The sequence below is a fragment of the Hippocampus comes genome, unplaced genomic scaffold (assembly GCF_001891065.2).
Source record: "Hippocampus comes isolate QL1 unplaced genomic scaffold, H_comes_QL1_v1.1 scaffold14, whole genome shotgun sequence".
Taxonomy (NCBI): Eukaryota; Metazoa; Chordata; class Actinopteri; order Syngnathiformes; family Syngnathidae; genus Hippocampus; species Hippocampus comes.
The window spans coordinates 741,644-766,643 of record NW_017805839.1 but is presented as its reverse complement, the minus strand read 5'-3'; the positions used below and the strand labels follow the sequence as shown (position 1 = coordinate 766,643).

Here is a 25,000-nt window from a genome sequence, read left to right as displayed (position 1 = left end):
TGTCGCTCTATTCAACCTCATCGCTGCTCTGCTAATAAGTAAGTAGAAGGTCATCATGTTTTACCTTGAGGCCATTCAAATCTAAAGTAGAACCGTTGGCTTCTTTTGCTTCATCTCATGATTAAACTATGCTTTATTCAAGCATGTTATTCTAATATTGTGTACTTAGTAGCGCCATCGTACAGCTATGCTTCTATTCAAGTGACTTCTTCATGTTTCCATTCGTCTATTTCTTATTCATCTATTTCAAACATGTACCGCTGAAACATTGAACCACCAAAAAACTTCAATTAAAAAAAAAAAAAAAAGAAAAATGCCTTCACCCAGTTTATATATAGTTTAACATTATACTCATTGAATTCTACCAATTAATCTCAATTATCTGCTTTCAATATTATCACAAAAACATCCATATACAGTCCTGTTATACTGGGGAGTCTTAATACCGACGATATCATTTACAGTACAGTGGTACCTCTACTTACGAAATTAATTGGTTCTGGAAGAAATCTCTTAACTAGAAAATTTTGTAAGTAGAGACGCATTTTCCATGTAAATGCCCTAATCCGTTCCAAGACCCCCCCCCCCCACAACCCCCAAATTCAGACATAAATGTTTTCTAAAGCATAAAAATGTATCAAAATATGTAACCAATGCATGTTACAATTACATTATTGCACAATAAGTTCGAGTTGTGCATGATGTAAAAAATTAAGAATAAAGAATAAAAACGATGGTCATTTAACTTTTAACTGCGTCCTCATCGTGGTTTTTTTTTTTGTCCTCTTTAGTTCATGTTCTCGCTCAGAAGTGGTTTTTGCCTGGCGTTTTGTAAAGAACTGATCCAAGGACGTTCGCTTTTGTCGGCCTTTAACAATCCTTCGAAAATGTCCAAGGCAAACATCAGCATAGTGAGTGATCGCCCCACTGGTGAACACTTTTTCTGGGAACACCTCATGGCCCGAGCGGCGAATGACCGAGACGCTGCATAGACACATATCTATCTATTTATCTATCTACACACATAGACACATACGGGTAGAGGTACCTCTTAGCCAATGAGATGCCAGGAAGATGCCAGGTAATAGCCAATGGCGGAGCAGGTATAAGTATGTTGCGTTCAGGAAACTCGGAGCTGCGAGTCGCGGCCCATCCTGTATTTTTACCTTTCGAATCTTGAAATTTCTTTCGTAACTTGAAAATTTCGTATGAAGAGACGTTCGTAAGTAGAGGTGCTACTGTACTAACCTGTGATTGGCTGGCCACCGGTTCAGGGTGCCCCCTGCCGACTGCCCAAAGACGGCTGGGAAAGGCACAAGCAGCCCCCGCGACCCTTGTGAGGATGAACCGGATCGGAAAATGAATGGATGGGGGGGATACATTTATACTTCATTAAAACCAAGTTTTGATTTTTTTTTTTCAACTGATTCATGTGCCGGTCAAAGACAGTTTAAGAAACACGAATTGTTCTGTTATGAAAAGCAATACCTTATTAGTCATGAAAAAAAAAAACAAACAGATTCGGGTAGAAGAGCTCATAACACGACCAGTTGCAACAATCATTTGTCTTTTGATTATTGAAATATGAAGTTATTTTAACCATCTCTACAATAGCCCAATCAATCTGATACCGTACATCCGACCCAGGTACTATAAAAACCCGTGCATGCGTCCTCATTTACAATAAAGCCCATATCAACAAGAGTTGTTGCCGTAATAACAAGGAGAGCAGTGGAAACCCTCTTTACAGGCTGCACTGCTGCAGCAAGCTCCTCTCGTGAGTGTCTAATGTCAGCGTGCTGATAGGACTGTTATTTGGGAGCTGAAAGGATCCAAAGAAAGAAGTTCCGGTTCATTTCTCCGGGTGGATTGGAATGGAAATGATGTGTTTCTACAATGGAGGGAGACACATTGAGATGAGGCAGTATTAGTGCTGCAGTGAGGAAATAAAAATGTTCTGTGCCATTGGCTCTGATGGAAAGGGAAACATTAAAAGTGTGTGTGTGCGTGCGTGCGTCCAAGCGCGTTTCTGCGCACGAGCATGTCAAGCCCTCGTCTCACCCGAAAGTGCGTGTTTTGATTTTCACCTTTCTTCTCAGGGTTACAAGAGAAAAACTGAGGCAGCCAAGAAGGAGTACCTGAAAGCCTTGGCAGCGTACAGAGCCAGTCTGGTTTCCAAGGTAACGCTTATGACACACAGGCACAGGCATAGACTGATGATGGATTGGATGGAAAAGCCCCACTAATGGTCTGGGAGGGGCCTCTGTGGTGGAGAGGGTGAGGGGGGCATTAGATTCAAAGACAACCATCCATATTTGGAACAATACCTGATTTGCTTCGGGTGCAGATTATCGTCGATGCAATCGTGAGTTACGTGGGGATGGCTCAACCACTCATAGTGCAAGCATATGACCACGACGGCTACAGAATGATGGATTAAGGATAGAAAGCATGTTACTCTCTCTCTTTTTCTCTCTCTCTCTCTCTCGTCTGTGCCTACAACAGAATGTCAATAGGCAGGATGTCAGGAATAAGATCTTGAAGCATTTATTTTTAGCTTCTTGTTAATTCGGATGAGTAGCATTTGCGTGCCCCGGAAAATGATTTACAGGAATCTGGCAGCAGTGGAATAAAGAAGAGCGAGGAGGAGGGCTGAGGATTGCATTGTTTAGTGCCGCCTTGTATTAACAACACAACATAGTGGCAGGAAGATTCCTTTTGTCATTCCATTTGTTCTGCGAGCAAACAGCCTCATTTCTCTGCCTTGGTTTCTGTCTATGTCCAAGTAGGCATGTGTGTGTGGTGTTTGTATATATGTGTGTGTGTGTGTGTGTGTCTTCTTCGCCCATCTCCGTCAAGGTGTCTATTGATCATGACCCCAGCCTCAGATCTATTCATACAAATGAGCTCCATTACCGTCTAATCAACACTGATGGTTGGAGCTGAACAGTGTGACAGCTCATCATAAAAGGGCGAAAGGCGGCGCGCACTGTGGGTGCTACACTTGCTCTGAGCGCCCGCCATGGGAAAGGTCAAGTCAACAAGTTTTGGTGAGGCGGAGTTGGTGTGAGTTTTTACGCTCCCCCCCCTCCTCCTCCTCCGTAGCTCTTGCTAAACATCAAATTTCATCTGCCCATTCATTCGTCAGCCGTAGCACAACGAGGGCATGGAAAATACATCGCGAAAGCTGTCAAGCTGAAGATCGATTGAAAATTAAGTTGAGATTCAATTTGGAGCTGCACGGCACTGTGGGATAATGGTTAGCATGTCTGCTTCACTGTTCTGACATTAGTAATGTGAATCTTGGCTTTCTTGTGTCGAGTTCTCGCTGTGCTTGTGTGGGTTCTATGCAGGTACTCCAGCTTCTTCCCACGTTCCAAAAACATGCATGTTGGCTTAATTGAAGACTCTAAACTGTCCATCAGTGTGAATGGTGGTGGGCAAGTCAGTACTGGGACCAAAATTTGTAGGTTCTAGTAGACCTACAACCTACAAATCCCAGTATGTGCCCAATGACTGACTGGCAACCAGTCAGGGATGTACCCCTTTTTTTGCCCAAAGTCAGTTGCGGGGCTCCAGGTCACGCGACCTAAAACCATATATCAGTACCTGAATATACCAATACCCAGTATTGATTATAGGAGGACCATTGTGATTTGGGCATCGTGATTGACCACTCGGTAGGTCTGATTGTGAGTGTGAATGGTTGTTTGTTTATGTGTGCCCTGCGACCAGTTCAGTGTATACCTTGCCTACTGCCTGAAGTCAGCTGGGATAGGTCGAGCACGCCCGTGACCCTCGTGAGGATAAAGCAGTTCAGATAATGGATGGATGGATGGTTATGGTTCACATGAATGGTGGAAAAAAAGTTCAATATTTATTTTCTGTTGTGGTGAGCCTGTGGAGCATCTGGCAAAAGGCGGGTCACACACTGGACTGCTTGCCAGTCAGTCACAAATATGTCCATCCATCCATCCATTTTCCGATCCGCTTTATCCTCACAAGGGTAGCAGGGGGTGCTGGAGCCAATCCCAGCCGTCTCTGGCTAGAAGGCGGGGGACACCCTGAACCGGTTGCCAGCCAATCGCAGGGCACACAGAGAGGAACAACTATCCACGCTCACACTCACGCCTCGGGACAATTCAAAGTGTTCAATCAACCTGCCGTGCATGTTTTTGGAATGTGGGAGGAAACCGGAGTACCCGGAAAAAACCCACGCAGGCCCCGGGGAGAACGTGCAAACTCCACACAGAAGGCCGGAGCTGTAATCAAACCCATGACCTCTGCACTGAGGTCAACGCGCTAACCACTGGATCACCGGGCCGCCACAAATATGTCACTATACTATTTAGTAACATTTAAGATGGGGGCATAACCTGTACGTGATTATATGACGTCTTATTTCCAGACATATAATGATCCAGAGCCAAAAAGTGCCCAGCAGACAAGCCAGCCCTCCCACCTGCTGCCCCCAAAGCAGCCCCTGTATAGTCCTCAGCCCTCGTCCCCCTACCTGGGCCCATCGGGCTCCTTCCCCCTGTCGGACCTCCAGAGCTACGCGGGGCCCCCACGCCACAGCCTGGCCTCCACTCTCAGCCAATCGCAGATGTTGCCACCCAGCATGAGTGCCTCGCCCCCTGCTCCCTTCCAGATCAGCCCACCCCTGCACCCCCATGCCCAGCTCTCACTGCACCAGAGCTCACTGCTCAACCAGCCAATCCGCATGCAGCAGTCGCAGCCAATCATCTCGCACCAAATGGGGCTCCAGGCACCTTTGCATTCCCCACCTCTCAGCCAACAGGTGGGTGTGAACTTTCATCAGAATCTTAGTTTACTGCCTCAACACGTTTACTGTACTTCGGTACGGAGTCAGTGAGAAACAGTGCTACCTTGAAGTTGCCCCAAAAGTTCTACAATTTGGAGTTTGTGCCCATCAAATAAGCAGAAAAGAGCGGCGGTGTACAAGTATTTTGCCCCGGGTGTTTCCATATCGTTAGTTATAGTCATGCAAATGAAGGTGTTGAAGTGCTGCTTCCAGTAAGCAATGTTTAGCGCCATATTTTTGTCGGCTACTCCGTCCTGCTTTTGTTCCATTGCCATCGAATTTAAAGCACAACAAACTCTTACTTTTTTCTGAACGGGACTTTGATTTGGATCTGCCGTGACTTGGTTTCATGCATTTGAGTCACATCTGTTTGTGAGCAGAGAGCTGATGTGTCGATGGCTACATGAGCCTATTGCGCTAGCTGTGAGCTGATTAGCGCCCAACTGGCTAGCTACCATGTTGTCACCCATAATCAAATGTTATTATTGAGTGTTATGTTTGAATGTTTTGCCTCATTTTAGTCATTGGTTTTATGTTTTCTTGTACGACACTTAAAATTTTAAAAAATGAGTTGTATGGCACCTCTTGAACAGGAATGTCTCATCTTCTTCTTCTTCTCCTTTCGGCACATCCCTATTCAGGGGTCGCCACAGCGAGTCAGTAATTTCCATCCGCCCCTGTAAACCGTCCTACCAACTCGCATGGTCGTCTTGGCAAAAGTTTTACGCCGGATGCCATTCCTGACGCAACCCTCCCCATTTCTCCGGGCATGGGACCGGCACTGGGGAACAGTGCACCCCCAGGGGAGGGCACTGCCCCCCAGCGGCTGGGTTTTGAACAGGAATGTCTCATAAATTACAATATTGCTAAAAACGGCATTTATATCGATAGTTCTTGTCCCCTGCCAATCACAGGGCACAAATAGACAACCATTCACAAATCGACAATTTAGAGACTTCATTTAACCTTGGAAATGTGTTTGTGTGTGTGGAAACTCCACACATGAAGGCAGATGTGCTAATCACTTGCCCACTGCGTGCAAAATCTTATTCTGAAAGGAAACCAACCTATTCCTTGCCCAGCGTCACAGATTTCAATGTGGTTGAACTTCGAGGTACCTCTGTACACTGTTTATTCCCTAAATACGTTTGCCTTTTTTTCTTTTATTTTTATTTTTTTAATACACACATTTAATTTGGAACAATTCATGTACAGCCCCCGCAGTGCAACATCTTCTCATTGAATTTCACTCATAAAATGTTTGACCCTCAGGGGTTTTCCCATATTCAGGCTGAGTACCAGAACAGCGTGGGGGGCTCGCAGTCTCCAGGGGCTCCAAATCCAGTGCATGGCCAGAACCCAGACTGGGATAGCGAATACTGCAACAGAGATTGTGGACCCAACCCTTGCAGGTAAAGGATGAACACAACAGATGTCAGCGAATGAAAATTGTCAGCCATTTGATTAATTTTCCAAATGACTTGCTACAAACCACTTCACTGTCACGCGGCCATATTTAAAACTCCATTAGTAATGCGCTCTTATTTTCCAACGTACCTCCTCAAAAGCGAGACGCAGAAGCAGGATGTCATTTCCAGCCCTGATATCCAATTAACTCTGCCTGTGTTTTGTTTGGCACATGTCGCCTTATCGAATCGAGCCGTTCAAGCGGCTACAAGAGGGCTCGTGTTTTGTCTCACACCTGAAACTCCGTTTCGCTATGCAGAGGTGCGAAGGAGCGGGAAGTCGCCAGCTCCTCCACTCGGAGCCCATTCTGTCGCTCTATGTCAAATGGGATCACGCCCGAGTCAAATCACATTTGCAACAAGTATTTGCTTGACTGTTTTCCTGCTGTGAATAGCTTGTTGACGCTTTGAAGGGCCCTTGGTGTCTAGAAAGATAAATTGAAGGAAGATTTTTTTGCATTCGACACTTCAAGTTAGGAGTCTCTTAAAATGGGAAAGGTGAGCAGAATTATCAAGCTAACGTAGCCGCTGAATCCAGAATCAGAAACACAGCGTTGCTGTCCGATGTCAATCATATGAGTCCACCTGATGAGGACATTGCCTGTGAATATTCCCATTCGTGCCGGTCATTTTATTCTGAGGGCATCAAATTGATCACGATTGTACAGGTCAGATTGTCTTAGAAGACGTATTGCGTCTCGTCATGCTCAAAGACTACCTAGACCCAAATACTTGTCCTCTTCGGTAAAGGCACGCCCCAACCGAGAGTGGGTTCATTCTTTTGGGGTGCAAAGCAAAAATCATAAGATACCGTGGAGGGAGGCCTTCGCTAGCCAACGACATTAGTTTCGGTAGATTCACCCTCGTTAGTTAAATTTCAACTCTCTCCAAGTGTCCGTCACTCATGTACGTCACGAAAAGAGACGGCGTGAAACGCACCACCTCCTTTCAGTCGCAAAAACGAGACAAGTGTCAGAATGTTGTTTTTAATTCAATCAAACATCATCAACATATGTATTTATATGGAGATATATAGTTGATGGTTGCCAATCAAAATGACATTTTACTCAACTGAGTCTGATTAAGAGACGCAGGTAAGAAACGGTTGGCTGGATTTGCCATTTAATTATGAATCGTCTTTATTTGAATGTAAAATAACACAATGACAAGTCACTGATTGTGTGGCGATTCACTTTCCTGACTACCTTCCCTGGTTCCCATTCAGTGACAAAATGCGAGTGTCAGTCAGTGAGTGTCTCTGGATGCTGCGATGGGTATCTCCGGACATCACTTGGGATAGGCTGAAAAGCCTCCAATAAGCAAGATAAGCAGTAGACAAAAATGGATGGATGGATGGGTGGTCTCAGGATGGGTTTTGTGGTCATGTTACAGGCTTTGTAAGAAAACATTCTGAGAGTCCAACATACCAGCCAGCCACAAGATTATGGCAATACAGTATGTGCAATATAATATTCTTATATCCATCCATCCAGCCATTTTCTGAACCACTTTATCCCCACAAGGGGTCACGGGGGGTGCTGGAGCCTATCCCAGCTGTCTTCGGGCAGAAGGCGGGGGGACACCCTGAACCAGTCGCCAGCCAATCGCAGGGCACACAGAGACAAACAACCATCTGCACTCACACTCACACCCAGGGACAATTTTTGAGCGTTCAATCAGCCTGCCTCACGTGTTTTTGGAATGTGGGAGGAAACCGGAGTACCCGGAGAAAACCCACGCAGGCCCCGGGGAGAACACGCAAACTCCACACAGAAGGCCGGAGCTGGAATCAAACCCACGACCTCTGCACCGTGAGGTCAACGAGCAAGCCACTGGATCACCGGGCCGCCCATTCTAATATCATATCTATTCAAATATTGTTAACAACTTGACAGCACCACAGTTGTAGCTGTTTCTAATATTTTGACATAAACACGTTCAATGAATCCCTCTCTGACAATGGCCATAATGTCGTCCGCGTACAACATCCAGTGATGTTCCCATGTCGGTGTGAGTCGCATGGCATGAACCTAACATCTGTTCTTTTTCAGCAGTGGCATGGGACCTCGGGACAAGCCTCTCTACCTCACTTGAAGTTGAAAGACCTCCACACGTGTGACTCCAGGGAGATTTTCCAACGTAACATCATCAATATATCTGCTTCGACACCATTTTGCTTTCTTCTTCTTCTTCTTCTTCTTCTTTGTCTTCTGCCGGATTTTAAAAATCCCAAAGACTGCTCCAGCATCTTCACCTATTCGCCAAGCACTTAGATCAGCCACACGCCCGAGGCTCTCTCTCTCTCTCTCTCTCTCTCTCTCTCTCTCTCTCTCTCTCTCTCTCTCTCTCTCTCTCTCTCTCTCTCTCTCTCTCTCATCAGTGAACTTTTCATTTTTTTGCGGGGGCAGTGAGCTCTGAGCTTCTGCCAGCATACTGGAAAGAAAGACAAAAATACTTCTCATTTTGTTTTTGAATTTCCTCGAGATGCTTCCCCTTTGCCTCCTCATCGGAGATGACATGCTCCAAGCATCCTCAAAGAGTAGGGCTCTCCAAATTAGTCGCCTCAGCGGAGGGGTGCGTGTACTTCAGGACATTTTCGCGCTCGTCGCAAACACGTGAGATGTTTGCAAAATTCATCGTTGCCCGAAATGAAGGACTTTCTAAGTTCCTTTTATTTCTCACAGAGATTGTATATACCACCAAAATCAGATCCTTCTTATGTGTGTATTTAGCTGACTTGAGTTTCTTTCATTGAAAAATGTGGTGATGGAATACACACACACACCCAAAACTGTGTTACGAGAAAGAGACGAGGAGGAGGACATCCCAAAAAAAAAAAAAAAGAAAAAGAAAAACAATCGCCATCTCCTTTCTGACAGTTGGGAGCGTCGACTCTCGTCACGTGACCTCAGGATGTTGCCGAAGTGCAGAATTGGAAGATTTCAAACCCTTTTGAATCCTCCCCACCTTCTTTTTGCCCTGACACCACTTGTACAGGTGAATTAAACAAAACAAAACAAACACAAAAAAAAAATGAAGCTAAATGTGAAATGTTAACTAAAGAAAAAAAAACAGTGGGGTTTTGAAGTTTTTGACTAGTTTTATTAGGTGTTTTAGAATTGTGTTGAGCTCATCTTTCTCATCTTTTGTGAAGAGTTTTTCAAAAAAAGATCTTTTGGTTTTCACTGTAGCAGGATTTAAGAGGAACGGATATCGGGGTATATAATTCCATTTTGTGTATAGATCCTGCCAAATGTACTTCTTTACTTTGTCATGCCAGAGATCCAGTTTGTTTTGATGAATATTGGTTTGACAAAAAGGTCATTCTATTTCAGTTGGTTAGAAGCTTTCACGTTGGTTTATAAATAATAAAGAAGATGCTGGCTTTTTTCATCAGGGTGCATTATTATTATTATTATTATTATAATAATGATAATAATAATAACATGGGTTATTAATTTGACTTTTTTTTTCCAGAAATTGTTGGTACAATACCACTGGACCAGCATCGGATTCTTTTTGTGACTCAAATATTCCTTTGTTTTCTTTTTTTGTCTGTAATAAAATGTCTAAAGTTTTTGGAGCAATTCTGTTTGTGTCTCCGCAACCCAACACACACACATTAAAAATTGGTGTCCAAATCTCATACAATATTAGATTGAAGTTCTTGCAGTTTTCCCCAGTTGATTTTTGGTCCATATCGTTCTTGTAATTTGCATAAACAGCAAAACATCATGGTGGGGCAAAAGCCATTTTCTTTCTCAGAATGATTAGTACATCTCTCAAAAATAAATTTTTATGTCACCGAACATGTCAGGGGCATCGGAATGATAAATCTTAGATGAATGGATAAGGCAGTTGTGTTGTCAAGATAACAGTGTACCGGTACTCTGGATGCATGTTCTGATGTTTTGTTGACCATTTTTCCAAACTCTAAGTTATACTTTAGTGTATGTGGAAGACTAATTGGAAGGGATTGGTCAAGATCCACATTGATGCCCTGTTTTGAGGAAAACAATGGAAATATAAATCATAGGTTAGACATATTATGACAACTTGTTCAACTGTTACGCATGTACTTAAAACTAATGCCAGGATGGCAATTTTAATATAATATAATCAACATGGCATAATTGATGATGTAGGAGATTGGAATAGAATTTTACATGATCATTTGCGGGGTTGTGCAAAAGCAACTTGTTTCGGATAAAAGATAAACCACTTTCCGAAATGCACAAGTGACACTAGAATGTGAAGGTTGAACACGTTCTTTTGACAATTTCAATTCTAATCTGAGAAATGCACCAAAGCGACTGAGTAAAAATTGTAATTTGATTCCTGCTGGTGCCGGATGTGCAAGAATTTTATGCCAAGGATTGTGAGTAATAGTAAGATTGTACATCTTTTTTTCTGTATTTTTGTTCCCTGCCCATCATCCGTAATCAATATCATATCAAGCAACATTTCTCTGCCCCATGGTCATTTTTGTTTTTGATTAAAGTGTGATGATGAAACCCGGTGTTAATGCAGCAGTGCACAGCCTTTCACAGAGCCACCTGAGGAGAAAAACATGAAGCGCGCGCACACACACACACACTCACACACGCGTGCGCGCGCGCACACACTGCCTTTTACTTTTGAATTTCACAGTTGGATTAAAAATCGAATGGAAATGGAATCTCTCTCTCTCTCTCTCTCTCTCTCTCTCCGTCTGATGATGAACAAGCAGTGCCCCCTTCAGTGGATTTGTCAAAAGGGGGTCATGTTTGAAGGAAAAAAAAAAATATATATATATATATTAAACTAAGAATTTAAGTAAATCAATTAGCATTTTTATTTCCCATTAATTTGTTTTCACTTCTCTCGTAAATCATTTGCAACCGAGTTAGAAAATATTGCTAAAATATCTTTGAAAGTAATGTTCATGAATACAGATGCTTTTGATTTATTGATGGATGAAGTCGAATGGAGGTAATAGTGCATATTGTGACGTGACTGTACAAGAGCAGCACGACGTGAAATGCCACGTACTTCTATTACCATCTACTGGTCAAATAGTGCATAACACGGAAAGAAAAAAAAATCATTGCTTCTCGTACTGTTAAATGTTTCCTTGAACCCCTATATTGCCACCTGCCGGTAAAATATCGCGTTACAAATGGCCGGATTTGGTTGAGAATACTTTGGTGTCACCTGCTGGTGTAAAGCGGGCCAAACAAGACTTGGCGCGAGAAGTGAGGCCCACTTTGGACTGGTTGCCAGACAATCTCAGGAAACAATGAAGACAAATAACCATTCAGACTCACCCAGTGACAACACGGAAAGAAAAAAAAATCATTGCTTCTCGTACTATGAAGTTTCCTTGAAATCCTATATTGCCACCTGCCGGTAAAATATCGCGTACGTTACTTGATTGACATAGAGGGAAACCAATCAGATTACTGAATCAGCGCTCATGCGCAGACAAGGGCGTGAAGTAAGCGGGCCAAACAAGACTTGGCGCGAGAAGTGAGGTCCACTTTGGACTGGTTGCCAGACAATCTCAGGACACAATGTAGACAAATAAACATTCAGACTCACCCAGTGACGTGAATTTGCACAAAGTTCAACACTGTGATAGCAAGAAAAAAAGAAGAACATTTTTAAACGAGGAAAAAGTAACCGCATTTGGACACCCCTGATCGAGATCAAACAAAATAATAGGAGGCTACACAGAATTCATAACAATCGCAATCGACCAAGAGCCAGCAGACTGGTCCCAAGTAGGCGGAGGAAATGGGGAATGGGATGTGTGCTTGTGTCTTGTATTTACATGTTCATGTTTTTACATCTAGAAATGTTCATAATGTATTACACACCGTACATTCAAAGTTTGACCTTTAATGTAACATTTGTTTTCTTAGCTTTTAATGCTTCGGTGAATTTGCACAAAGTTCAACACTGTGATAGCAAGAAAAAAAGAACATTTTTAAATGAGGAAAAAGTAACCGCGTTTGGACACCCTTGCTCGAGATCAAACAAAATAATAGGAGGCTGCACACAATTCATAACAACACAGCCATCGCTGCATACAAAGTGCTGTACATGTACATGGAACAAACTACCCTTATACAGATTTGCTATGTCCCTCGAGTTAAGTGGTTAAGATTGCATGACTGTGTTTTATGTGCTGTGTTGTATTATTTGTCATTTTATGTCAACTGTTCTTTTGATGGCGGCGCGGGCACCCCCAGCGGCTCCTCTCTCTCCTGAGGAAAGAAATTTCATCTGTGCTGTATGTTGCACTTGTACCACATTTGACAATAAAGTTGACATGAACATGAACATGAGTTGCGTTGTAATGAGATTCGGCTGTACAATAATTCCTCTGGAGGGAATTCTATCGGCAATCGGATATTCCAATCTCTCCGCGAATACATCTGCAAAACACAAACGTTGAACAAAAATAGCTTTATTGTCCCATGTGCCCGCCATCGTCACCGCCACACGACAGTTGCACAGAAACTGACAGAGGCGCTTTCAATTACTTCGAATGAAAGAGAGCCGGTCATCCTACAATTACCATCAAAGGCGGGATTGATGGAGGTTGACTGCGGGAGTCTCTTTGCGGACAATCAATGATTTATTTTTTTATTTTTTTTTCCATCCAGTTTGTACACCCAAGACATTCATCAGTTTTTCTGTCTATTGTGTTGTATTTTTATCCAAGGTTCCAAAATTAAGGCTGACAGTGTTTTTCCATGTTCATATCAATGTTGAATCAATCACTAAACAAAAAAAAATGTAAAGCCGTCATTAAAAAATATTCTTGAGGTCATTGCGAACCCTAATTTCTATCCATCCTTCCATTTTCAATCATAAATGAAAGAAAGTCTCTCCCAGCTGACTTTGGGAGAGCGCCACAGTACACCCTGGACTGGTCGCCAGTCAATCGCAGACCAAATTTCTGTCGTGAAAATATTTCGGCTGTTTCTTATGTAGTATTCCAATTTGTCAAGATGGTAAATTCGGGTGTTCGTTAGCTGTCATCATATCATCAACAAAATCATCATGAAATATTTCAGCATTTCATCATCTACATAAGTTGCAATTTTTGAATTCAAGTCCTGAAATAAATGATGTTTGCCAATAAATTCTAATAATCAAGAAGGACCTCTATTTTATAAGTCAGTAGGAAATCATAGAAATAGCAAAGTTCTTTTCAAGCCACCTTTGATGTTTTTTTAGTGGGTGGGGTGACACGAGGTGGGGCAAGAAAACGTAAAAAAACGCATAATTCAAATGTTACATCTTTTCAAAATTGTGCCAATATTTTTTTTTCCTTCAGGAATGCTCCAAAATATGCTACGATTGTACTCATGACAACGCTTAATTTTTCAAACAAGATCCCACTCGACTCCCATAGGACTCGGCTCAGTTGGGACATTCTGTCAAGTCGGGAATATCGGCACACACAAATACGACAGTGACGCTTGCTACAGGATGTACAGTCACTACAGAGTAAATTGAGTCTTTGTAAAGCCTTCGACACACACGTTTTTATCCAGCATCATCACTCGGGATGGGCATAATAATACATTTGTTAAATATTGATTGATTGTGGTGACTTTTTTTTTTTAATTGATCTTGAAGCAATTGACACAAAATGGAGTCCAGTTCTACTAGATCTACCATGCCACCTAAGAAGCCCCACGCCTCCCCAACCCCGGTCCCCACCTAAAAAGTATCATTCAAATGCCCATCCCAAGTGGACACACAGAAAAGTATCGTCCTTTTCACATGAAATTTAATTAACAGTGAAAAAAGACAGCATAACAACATCAGAGCGCACACACGCACAAACACACACACTCACACAATTCATTTCACTGAATAGTTTGTGCTTCATGTACAAAACTAAAAATATTTTAAAAGTGTCATGAACACATACGTTATACTAGTCGCGTGTAAGTATCGGCTAACCGCTTCCTTTCCGATTCTGATTAGTTATTCTAGTCACAGTAAGGTCAATGTGTGATATAAAAAAAAAATTTGTGTGGTTTGTAGCTCATCTCAAGAAAACATTCTGAACATTCTCTCACAAAATGGAGTAGGAGGCCAAACTAAATCGTTTAAGCAACAAACATGGTAGACCCGGCTATATAATTCTCCATGATTGAAAAAAAAGTGGAGTGATAAACAGTGGATTTTTTTTCCACCTTCATTTTGTGGCAAATGGTCCAAAATCCCGTGAGAGCAGCGACACTGAAACATAATCGGGTACATTTTAAGCGACTCTAAGTGTACATTGTCTGCGGCTTCTCGTAGTCTCTGATGAATACAATTAGTAATGCACATTTGAAGCTTTTATTTTGCCGACACCCACTTTGAACACAAGTGCATACGTTCATGTAAACCCTCCTTGACCAAGATTGCAAATCTACAACGGCAAAAAACAAAAAACAAAACGCCAAACACCCAAAAAACAAAAAAAACAACAAAAAAAAAAACCTAAAAATGTTCAAGTAAACAGAATGCTGAGCCATGATTTGTTGAGTCGTCTGAGGATCACCCGACGTTATTCTGATTCCTCGCGCCTCTCCTCGGGGACGGCCAGGAATATTTTCTGGCAGAACGTGGTGAAGATTTCTGAGAGACAGCGAATAATCATCGTCAGTAAATGAGCTATTGGAAACTCTGTGGGGGGCAAAAACTACAGCAGTACGTGTATTTACCCATCCAGTTTGTACACCCAAGACATTCATCAGTTTTTCTGTCTATTGTGTTGTATTTTTATCCAAGGTTCCAAAATTAAGGCTGACAGTGTTTTTCCATGTTCATATCAATGTTGAATCAATCACTAAACAAAAAAAAATGTAAAGCCGTCATTAAAAAATATTCTTGAGGTCATTGCGAACCCTAATTTCTATCCATCCTTCCATTTTCAATCATAAATGAAAGAAAGTCTCTCCCAGCTGACTTTGGGAGAGCGCCACGGTACACCCTGGACTGGTCGCCAGTCAATCGCAGACCAAATTTCTGTCGTGAAAATATTTCGGCTGTTTCTTATGTAGTATTCCAATTTGTCAAGATGGTAAATTCGGGTGTTCGTTAGCTGTCATCATATCATCAACAAAATCATCATGAAATATTTCAGCATTTCATCATCTACATAAGTTGCAATTTTTGAATTCAAGTCCTGAAATAAATGATGTTTGCCAATAAATTCTAATAATCAAGAAGGACCTCTATTTTATAAGTCAGTAGGAAATCATAGAAATAGCAAAGTTCTTTTCAAGCCACCTTTGATGTTTTTTTAGTGGGTGGGGTGACACGAGGTGGGGCAAGAAAACGTAAAAAAACGCATAATTCAAATGTTACATCTTTTCAAAATTGTGCCAATATATTTTTTTTCTTTCAGGAATGCTCCAAAATATGCTACGATTGTACTCATGACAACGCTTAATTTTTCAAACAAGATCCCACTCGACTCCCATAGGACTCGGCTCAGTTGGGACATTCTGTCAAGTCGGGAATATCGGCACACACAAATACGACAGTGACGCTTGCTACAGGATGTACAGTCACTACAGAGTAAATTGAGTCTTTGTAAAGCCTTCGACACACACGTTTTTATCCAGCATCATCACTCGGGATGGGCATAATAATACATTTGTTAAATATTGATTGATTGTGGTGACTTTTTTTTTTAATTCATCTTGAAGCAATTGACACAAAATGGAGTCCAGTTCTACTAGATCTACCATGCCACCTAAGAAGCCCCACGCCTCCCCAACCCCGGTCCCCACCTAAAAAGTATCATTCAAATGCCCATCCCAAGTGGACACACAGAAAAGTATCGTCCTTTTCACATGAAATTTAATTAACAGTGAAAAAAGACAGCATAACAACATCAGAGCGCACACACGCACAAACACACACACTCACACAATTCATTTCACTGAATAGTTTGTGCTTCATGTACAAAACTAAAAATATTTAAACAGTGTCATGAACACATACGTTATACTAGTTGCGTGTAAATATCGGCTAACTGCTTCCTTTCCGATTCTGATTAGTTATTCTAGTCACAGTAAGGTCAATGTGTGATATAAAAAAAAAAAATGTGTGGTTTGTAGCTCATCTCAAGAAAACATTCTGAACATTCTCTCACAAAATGGAGTAGGAGGCCAAACTAAATCGTTTAAGCAACAAACATGGTAGACCCGGCTATATAATTCTCCATGATTGAAAAAAAAGTGGAGTGATAAACAGTGGATTTTTTTTCCACCTTCATTTTGTGGCAAATGGTCCAAAATCCCGTGAGAGCAGCGACACTGAAACATAATCGGGTACATTTTAAGCGACTCTAAGTGTACATTGTCTGCGGCTTCTCGTAGTCTCTGATGAATACAATTAGTAATGCACATTTGAAGCTTTTATTTTGCCGACACCCACTTTGAACACAAGTGCATACGTTCATGTAAACCCTCCTTGACCAAGATTGCAAATCTACAACGGCAAAAAACAAAAAACAAAACGCCAAACACCCAAAAAACAAAAAAAACAACAAAAAAAAAAACCTAAAAATGTTCAAGTAAACAGAATGCTGAGCCATGATTTGTTGAGTCGTCTGAGGATCACCCGACGTTATTCTGATTCCTCGCGCCTCTCCTCGGGGACGGCCAGGAATATTTTCTGGCAGAACGTGGTGAAGATTTCTGAGAGACAGCGAATAATCATCGTCAGTAAATGAGCTATTGGAAACTCTGTGGGGGGCAAAAACTACAGCAGTACGTGTATTTACTTAAATCTTTAATGATAAAACTTTATACAGTAATTAACATTCAGCAAGCACTGCCTGAGGCGAAGAGACTTGTGCTAGTGGCGTCGAAGGCTCTCAATTTACGCTCTGACGGTGTAGCCGCCATTCGTCTCCGGCTAGCTCCTGGCCAGCTATCCCAGCGCAGCCGTCGTGTTTGTGATAAGATAGTTTATCAGTATTGATGAGGGGGAGGGGGCCAACAGAAACGTGCTCTATCACTCCCTTCGTCGTGCGCGTTACGAACAGAAGCGACAGCAAGCCAGAGAATCAACAGCGTGAACAGACACAAGGCTTCCCTAGTAACTCGTCACGCTGGGCGGGGCTGCGAAGATGCGCAGCCAATCGGCTCATGGGATAAATCCACTTGTTCCGTCATTGGTCGACATCGCGCCGGGGACCAATCATGCGCCTTGAATGAAGCCGCGATAAATAAAGCGATTTAGCGAGGAATCGGACTGAGGTCCTTGGAATTATCAAACGCTCTTCGAGACTATGGAAAGAAGAGCTTCAGGATACAAAAGACACATTCATACAAACAAAAACACATTAGTCTGTTGTCGTCACAAGATCAACCAAACCAAAGCCTCAGAAGGAAGAAACAGAGCTTAAGTCTTAGATGACGATTAGTGCCCCTCCCATAGCAAGTGCAACAGGGTTATTTACGTTTCTAAAATGATTAGCGTTATGCTTACACTGCATTTTGTTTTGATCTTGGAACCAAGACTTGTTATTGACCGATGGTGTTGCCTGGTATAACCCGACACTGGACTCTGAACCAACCCACTCATGGTAACAGGGCCCCCCAATTGCTCTCCAGCCGATCTTCTTCCCTCAATCTCATAACAAAGTATCACTGATGCCTCCTAGCTTACGCCTGGACAAATCCCCTTGTTTTCATTTGATTTCCAAAACCATAACAACTCACCGAGCATCTTCTTGACCACACGTGGCTTCTTCCACTTGTTGCCCAGCAGGTAGGCCGGGATGCCCGTGAGAATGATGCTGCAGCCTATCAGGCACTCGATGGGAGCCGCCCAGAAGGACACGATGATCATGAAGATGCAGCCCAGGACAAAAGTCACGGGGATAAACAAACAGATCTGTGCCGAGGGAACACGATGAATTAAAATAACCAGAAAACATGAACAAACAACAAATATTTGACAAGTCTTGAATGACTATTCGTCTATTTTCTCTCGCGCTGGTCCTCATCTATAGTCACGGGCAAGGATGTCAATCTGTGAACCAGCTGGTCGACCCGATCGATCGCTAACATGTCTCTCAGCAACAGCGCCAGCTGAGTCTCATTCAGCCTTGATTTGTGGTGGGCCGAAGGCAGCACGATTGAATAGCATTAAGCGCGTCTCACTAAAAATCTCATTCGAGATGTATAATGGATCACATTGACTTGATCCGTTGTCTGTTTTTAGTGCATTGCTGATGTAAAATTGAAAAGCGCCGCAAGAGAGAGTTCTGTCATTTTCCCGCGTGACCAAATTCTTATTCAAAGGCCACATTACTTGTTTTTTTTTTCGTTTTTTTTATTTTGTATGATCAATTCACTGCATTGTCACAATGTCATCTCACTTCTAGCAGGACTTTGTTTTTATGTTGTGTTTTATTAATCAAGATGATTAGACAGTGCTTTGAAATTAAAGATAAGAAAGTGCCTTAGTCATGAACACTTCCCTCACAAAGAGAGGACAAACACACAAGTGGAGATTAATTTCACGTCTAAATAGCCCGGGGGGCAATTTGCCTCTGTGCAAAGATGAAAGATGGCACACAAACAAAGAGGCGATACAAGCCATGTCCAAACAGTAGCAAGCAGTCTGTCTTATGGAGAAAAAAAAATGCTTTTTGATGCACAGACGCTGCGCTGTGTCAATTCGAGACTTCTCAGCGGGGGGTCAACGGTCTCCCATAGGTACAACCAAGCATACCTTTATTGGCCTTCTGAGGTCGGGCTTTTTAAATCGGAGCCAGAGCATCCCGGCGATGGCCATGCCGACACAGAGCCAAGTGAAGAAGCTGAACAGATTGATGACCGAGAAGATGTCCTGGGAAATGGCGTAAAGCATGGACAGCACACACTGGGAGGAAAGACAAAAGATCGATCAGATCAGGTTAGTCTTGTCACCAGACAAAAGAAACTTCATGTGTTTCTGTTTTTCACTCTTTTGTTTGTTTTGCTCCTGCGGGGCTCCGCCTACATGTTACGAAGCGTACATACGATTTAAAAGACAGTTTGTGGTCACAGCAAAAGAGAGGTCTCCTCACACTATGTTACACTATGAAAGTAGGTGACTGTCAGTCGCCATGGTGACAACAGACCGGTTCAGCCGTGCCCCAGACAACAAGACTCCAACTACGTGCGTTGTTGTATTGACCTTTTACGTTCCTGCGCTGTACCAATTAATTTCGTTGTACTAAGACGACTCTCGTCATGGCATTATTATTGCAACATACCATTCGTACACACTTCATCCTTATCTCTACTGCACTCCCTCCATTCTCCTCGATCACTCAACCAGCTGAGGTAGACAGCCCCGCCCACGACTGAGACTTGATTCTGTTCAAGGCTTCTTTGACTCTGTCGCCCTGTGCTTGTTCAAGCAGGGTTCAGTGGGTCTCTTACTGTGCGCGTGAGTGGGCGTGGGGGGGCATGATTCTTTACCTGCTCCAGATGTAAGTGCCTCGAGATAACCTCTTGTGAAGTGGCGCTCCCTAAATAAAATTGTACAGAATGAGTCTGAGCCAGTACACTGTCAAAATAATCAAAGCTGTTATTTGCGAGTTCGATCGAAACAGAGTTGTGGTTTGATTGATTGACCCGCTTTACACACGATAGCACCCATGCCCGATTTGGATTTTTTTGGCTCAAAGTTTTTTATGTCGCCTTTCCCATGACAAAAACAAATGTGATGTGACATGCATGCTTCGAGTGAAATGGACCCAAAACAAAAAAAAAAAAAGGAAATCATGTGGAGCAGTGTTTACGGAAGTAAATGTGGTCCCGCATGGAGAGTCTGATTTTATAAACTCATATCACCAGAGTAGCGAGGCAGCAGGAGGTAGAAATATTTTGGGAATATGGGGCAACGCTCCTCGATCACCTTATTATTTCGTGGAGACGTCTACTAAAGATGACGTCACGGCATTGTCGCACGTAATAAATGAACCGCTTGCGTGCCTGGATTGTACTTCTATCACAAACACGTAATGTTTCATATTTGACGTGGAATTAGTCTAATGCAAAGACAACAAGTTAACAAAACGGCTTTGCAGAGTCACGGACCACGTCGGTGGTCTCCTGAGCACATATTTGGATTTTGATGAGGTTTAGATCGGATGTGTGCAGATGAGCGTTCGTACTGCCAACCCATCGCACTCCTCTCCGATTTTTATCCACATTTAAAAAAAGGCCCGGGCCAGATTTGAGAAAATCGGAATGATATTGCATGAAAAAAAAAAATCTGATACGTGTCAGAAATGGGTAAAAAAAATCAAATGGATTTGAGCTGCAGGGCAAACATAGCCTTTCACGAGTTTTTTTTTTTTTTTTGCGTATTTCGTACTGAATCCTAAAATGAACAGAGCCAATGCAATGACAACAGAACGGGAGTCATGTGGCTCAACCTCAAGTATGAGGGTGTGTGTTACATTTCCAGAGCAGGTGTTTGGCCTTCACCCTTCGACCTTTCCATGGGGTCAAATTCCACATCATTGGGACTGTTATGACTTGAAAAGCACATAAGCACTGCTGTTATCCTAGCTGTTCTTACTGTGAAGATGAGGGATGGCACCGGTGTGAAAAGGTCTGTGTGGACCAGTCCCAGAGCAGCAGGAAGCTGACCCTCACGGGCTCCAGCATAGAACAAACTGGAACAAATGGTACAGGTTTCACTTATTTATTTTCTAACATGATCCGCTTGGCCTATATCGAGTGTGCTAGCAATAACAGTCTGTCAGTTGATGGTCAGGCACTTTAGGGAAGCGTTACAGGAAGGCTTGTGATACCCTTTTTTTTTTTTTTGCTCCCAAATATCAATAATAATACAAATTTACAAAAAACATATTTTCATTTTACCGTGCTGAGGTAAACAGGGATCCATTCACGGCTCCAAAACAAGACAGCCCCACAAACACCGGAATGAGCCAAGACATCACACCGAGATGGTACTCGCCAAAACTCTGCGTACAGCCACAGTACACAAGTTACGACTTTCATCATAACAAGGCAACAAGCCAAGGCCGGTTAATTCGTCGCACCGAAGCAACGGTTATTTTTAGAAGCAATAGCTCACCACGGCGACGGCTTCCGACTCGACCATGTCTTGCGGGGAAATGGTGGTGAAGTAGGCCAAGTTGGTCAGGATGTACACGACCGTGACAATGGGCATGGAGATGATGATTGCCAGGGGCAAGTTTCTAGGTTGAAAAGGAGACATTTGAACTTTCCGATCGGGACACATGATCGTGCCGTACTAAAAAGAAAACAAAAAGATGCAATCTTGAATTGAATTAAGGCAGGGGCATCAAACTCATTTATGTCGGTTCATTTGGTTCATGTGATAAATGTGAAACTAGATCAATAAGTCAACTATAGCTTAAGTTACTGTAATGAGGGTTTTGGTAACCAGAATACTTAAAATAGCTATTTTATATATTACATATGAGAATTTGAAATTTTGATACAGATTTTAGCAAGGATTGTGTTTGATTTGCTTTCACGGGCCACATCATATGATGTGGCGGGCCAGATCTGGCCCCTGGGCCTTGAATTTGACACCAGTGAATTAAGGTTTAATATTGTGAGGAAATGTCAGATGGTTCAAGAAAAAAACAAAGTAAATCTTACAAAAATAGAACTGGAAGTTACAAGAAAAAGCTGATTTATTTAATTTTTTTACAATGAAGAAAAAGTCGGATTTTTTCAAGAAAAAAAGCCATAAATTGATAAGAATGAAGCAGTATTGTGATGACAAGTATCAAAATTTTTTTTCACGTACATTTGAAATTTATATTGTGTAATACTTTGTATTTTGCTGGTTTATGCAACATTTTGCATCATGCAAAACGAGGGGATGACAAGCATGCTCTTTCATCTCTAAGTGAAGTCATGCGATTGACAAATACTAACAGGAGACCTCTCCTCAAAACAACCTCCATCACATTTAAGTCACCTCTCTGGATTGATCATCTCCTCGGTGACGTAATTCAGGTAATTCCTGAGAAGAAAACAAAGAAAACAACATTGCTCTGAATTTTAGCTTGAGGCTGCTCAAATTTGCAATCAGGAAAAATCAACAAAATGCTGATTATTGTGGTGCTGCTGTATTTTCTTCTGGTGTTAAACCATATGATACTATTCTGGGTGCAATTTGTAATCTTTTAATGCCAATCTTGCAAACATGGTAAGGTGCATTTCAACGGCACTAGAAATTGCACAAAAAAAAAAAAGCACAATACCAATAGTATCAATCAAAGCTGGGCGTCTTTGTAAAGACAGACTCCGTAACGCCGTGGCCACTGCGTGCACACATACAGTACAAGACACTAAGAGGAACTGTTTCTATTTCTGATCAGTAGTTTTTTTTTTTTCCACAAATGACTCACCAGCCTCCAAAAGCAAACAAACCACTGTACAGGGCCAAGACAATATTGTCAACGCCCACTTTGCTGCCTTCAAAGGCGTTTTCGGGCTTCAGGTAGGGCACATCACCTGCACACACACACACGCGCACAAAAAACAGAAGAGAGGAATATTTTGATATGATTCATTGTGCGTCTCCATTTGGGGTTATACAGGCTCGTCGACTCGCGCCCGGGTGACTTTACGATCCCACAATGAAATGTTGTCTCTCGTCTAGATTGACAGAGACGGTCTTCATCCTGTGAGGGAAACCAGACAGTCTCACACGTTGCCCATCATGTATTTTCGGCTTGGATTTTCATGTGGGCTTGTCATTTTGTGATCCATCTTTTGGCTTGTTGTCATGAATATAAAGCCTAGCAAGTGTAAAGATAATACAGTGTGTGTGTGTGTGTGTGTGTGTGTGTGTGTGCGCTTGTGTCTTGTGGTTCCAGTTCCCGCCCAAACCTGTCTTCTTCAGATGGTAATGAGAACCATCACAGCGCACACATGCATGCCTCTGACATTCTCTCCTTTCTTTCGGGCTCTGAAAGGCCTCAGTGTGTGCATGCGACACCAGCCGGCAAGCTTCGCTAAGTCGTCACCATGGCAACGCAGAGCAGAGCACAATGCTTGTGGGTGTGGCCTTGCAAATCAGGGCCAGCAAGTAGCAGGTGTAGCTTGGCCCCGAGCAGCCGCATGCCGTTTCCCCGCCTCATGCCGTATATTATTTTTCTATGAATGGGACTTCAGAAAATGTGACTAAGGATCACAATAATAATAATAATAATATAATAATAGTAATAATAATAATAATGATAATAATAATAATAATAATAATGGGCGGCCGGTGGTCGACTGGTTAGCGCGTCGACCTCACAGTGCAGATATCGTGAGTTTGATGCCAGCTCCGGCCTTCCTGTGTGGAGTTTGCATGTTCTCCCCGTGCCTGTGTGGGTTTTCTCTGGGTACTCCAGTTTTCTCCCACATTCCAAAAACATGCATGGCAGGCTGATTGAACACTCAAAAATTGTCCGTAGGTGTGAGTGTGAGCGCAGATGTAGATGTGAATGGTTGTTTGTCTATGTGTGCCCTGCGATTGGCTGGCAACCAGTTTCAGGGTGTCCCCCGCCAACTGCCCGAAGATGGCTTGGATAGGCTCCAGCAACCCCCCCCCCCACCTGCGCCCTCTCGGATCAGAAAATGGATGGCCATTTAAACATACCAACAAGACTATCAATGGCTAAAATATGACTAGAGCTTTTTAAAGAATTTGCCGTCAAATGGATTAACAACAACATCAATGAAATTAAAACATGCATACCTCCACGCGTAAACCACTGAACAATTAGCATCAAATAATAAATGCAAACTAAATGAATGTCCCTATACATCTAAAATATGCTGCCTGTAATGTTCTAATGTAAGGGCCAAAGACAATAGTAAAAGGTGATGCCGAACAAATGAGAATATGGATGAATTAACTAATTATGCCAATTCCCTTTCACTAAGAGCCTGTGATATCCATGGCATAATGGTGCTTGCCAAGTATATTGTTATGTTTGTCAGGGAGGCCTTTGCCTTCTGGTCTCACCCGCTCAAACACATCCACCATCCATTATAATGCATTATGGAAATTCAGTTGTTTTTTTTTGCTGATACGTTTACCCACTGCTATGAGAGGTCAAAATCCAGTGCCGTTTTTATTTATTTATTTATTTGGGGGGGTGGGGGGCAATTCCATCTAGTGTGCGTTGTCAAAGTTTGATAATTTTGAAGCTTTGCTCTGTAAACAAGGGTGGAAGGGCTCCATTGCTGCTTGCTGCTTTAATGATTATTTGTGCATTGATGGTGTAGACGCTGATGATAATGGCGCCATCGAAGAGCATCTGGACTGTCGTTTGTGATGAGTCGCTGACATTTACAGAATCGAGTGTGACTAAAGGCAACATCTGTGTCACATTGGCCTAATATCTTATTATGCAAAGTTGATGAAGTCCAACTGTGTGATTAACTTTCTGAATTTATGACTTTAGAACAACTTTAAAGGGCTATTTCATGACAGAATTTTGGACTGGACAGGATGCGCATCAAGTAGGAGTTTATTTTGAAAGTGTTTTGAGTGAATTAAAGTAATTGCTGTGCATACTACTGCTGTAATGTTCTTATCATGCGTCGATATTTTCTTTGCTCATCGGACGTGACACATTTGTCAGCCAACTGTTGTTATTTTTACATGCACCACTATTAGTAAGTATTGATCAGCTACG

At 42.5% G+C, this 25,000-nt stretch overlaps 2 protein-coding genes across 4 annotated transcripts in view; one reads left to right on the top strand and one right to left on the bottom strand.

Moving 5' to 3' along the window:
* The window catches only part of LOC109526580 (TOX high mobility group box family member 2-like), a 134,737-nt gene extending 124,869 nt beyond the window's left edge, over window positions 1–9,868 (top strand). For all 3 annotated transcript variants that reach the window (XM_019887939.1, XM_019887938.1, XM_019887937.1), the window contains 4 exons: window positions 2,100–2,180; window positions 4,409–4,801; window positions 6,098–6,237; window positions 8,343–9,868. In XM_019887939.1, the coding sequence (XP_019743498.1) occupies window positions 2,100–2,180; window positions 4,409–4,801; window positions 6,098–6,237; window positions 8,343–8,385 (657 nt within the window). In that variant the 3' untranslated portion in view covers window positions 8,386–9,868. The remainder of the gene's footprint in view (window positions 1–2,099; window positions 2,181–4,408; window positions 4,802–6,097; window positions 6,238–8,342) is intronic.
* Window positions 9,869–15,004: 5,136 nt separating this feature from the next.
* The window catches only part of LOC109526599 (large neutral amino acids transporter small subunit 1-like), a 15,108-nt gene continuing 5,112 nt past the window's right edge, over window positions 15,005–25,000 (bottom strand). Inside the window, exons 3-10 of the mRNA XM_019887966.1 lie at window positions 22,715–22,820; window positions 22,282–22,326; window positions 21,403–21,526; window positions 21,186–21,289; window positions 20,881–20,977; window positions 19,039–19,188; window positions 18,021–18,195; window positions 15,005–16,991 (exon numbers count right to left, since the gene is read on the bottom strand). Coding sequence (XP_019743525.1) covers window positions 16,921–16,991; window positions 18,021–18,195; window positions 19,039–19,188; window positions 20,881–20,977; window positions 21,186–21,289; window positions 21,403–21,526; window positions 22,282–22,326; window positions 22,715–22,820 — 872 coding nt within the window. The 3' untranslated portion in view covers window positions 15,005–16,920. The remainder of the gene's footprint in view (window positions 16,992–18,020; window positions 18,196–19,038; window positions 19,189–20,880; window positions 20,978–21,185; window positions 21,290–21,402; window positions 21,527–22,281; window positions 22,327–22,714; window positions 22,821–25,000) is intronic.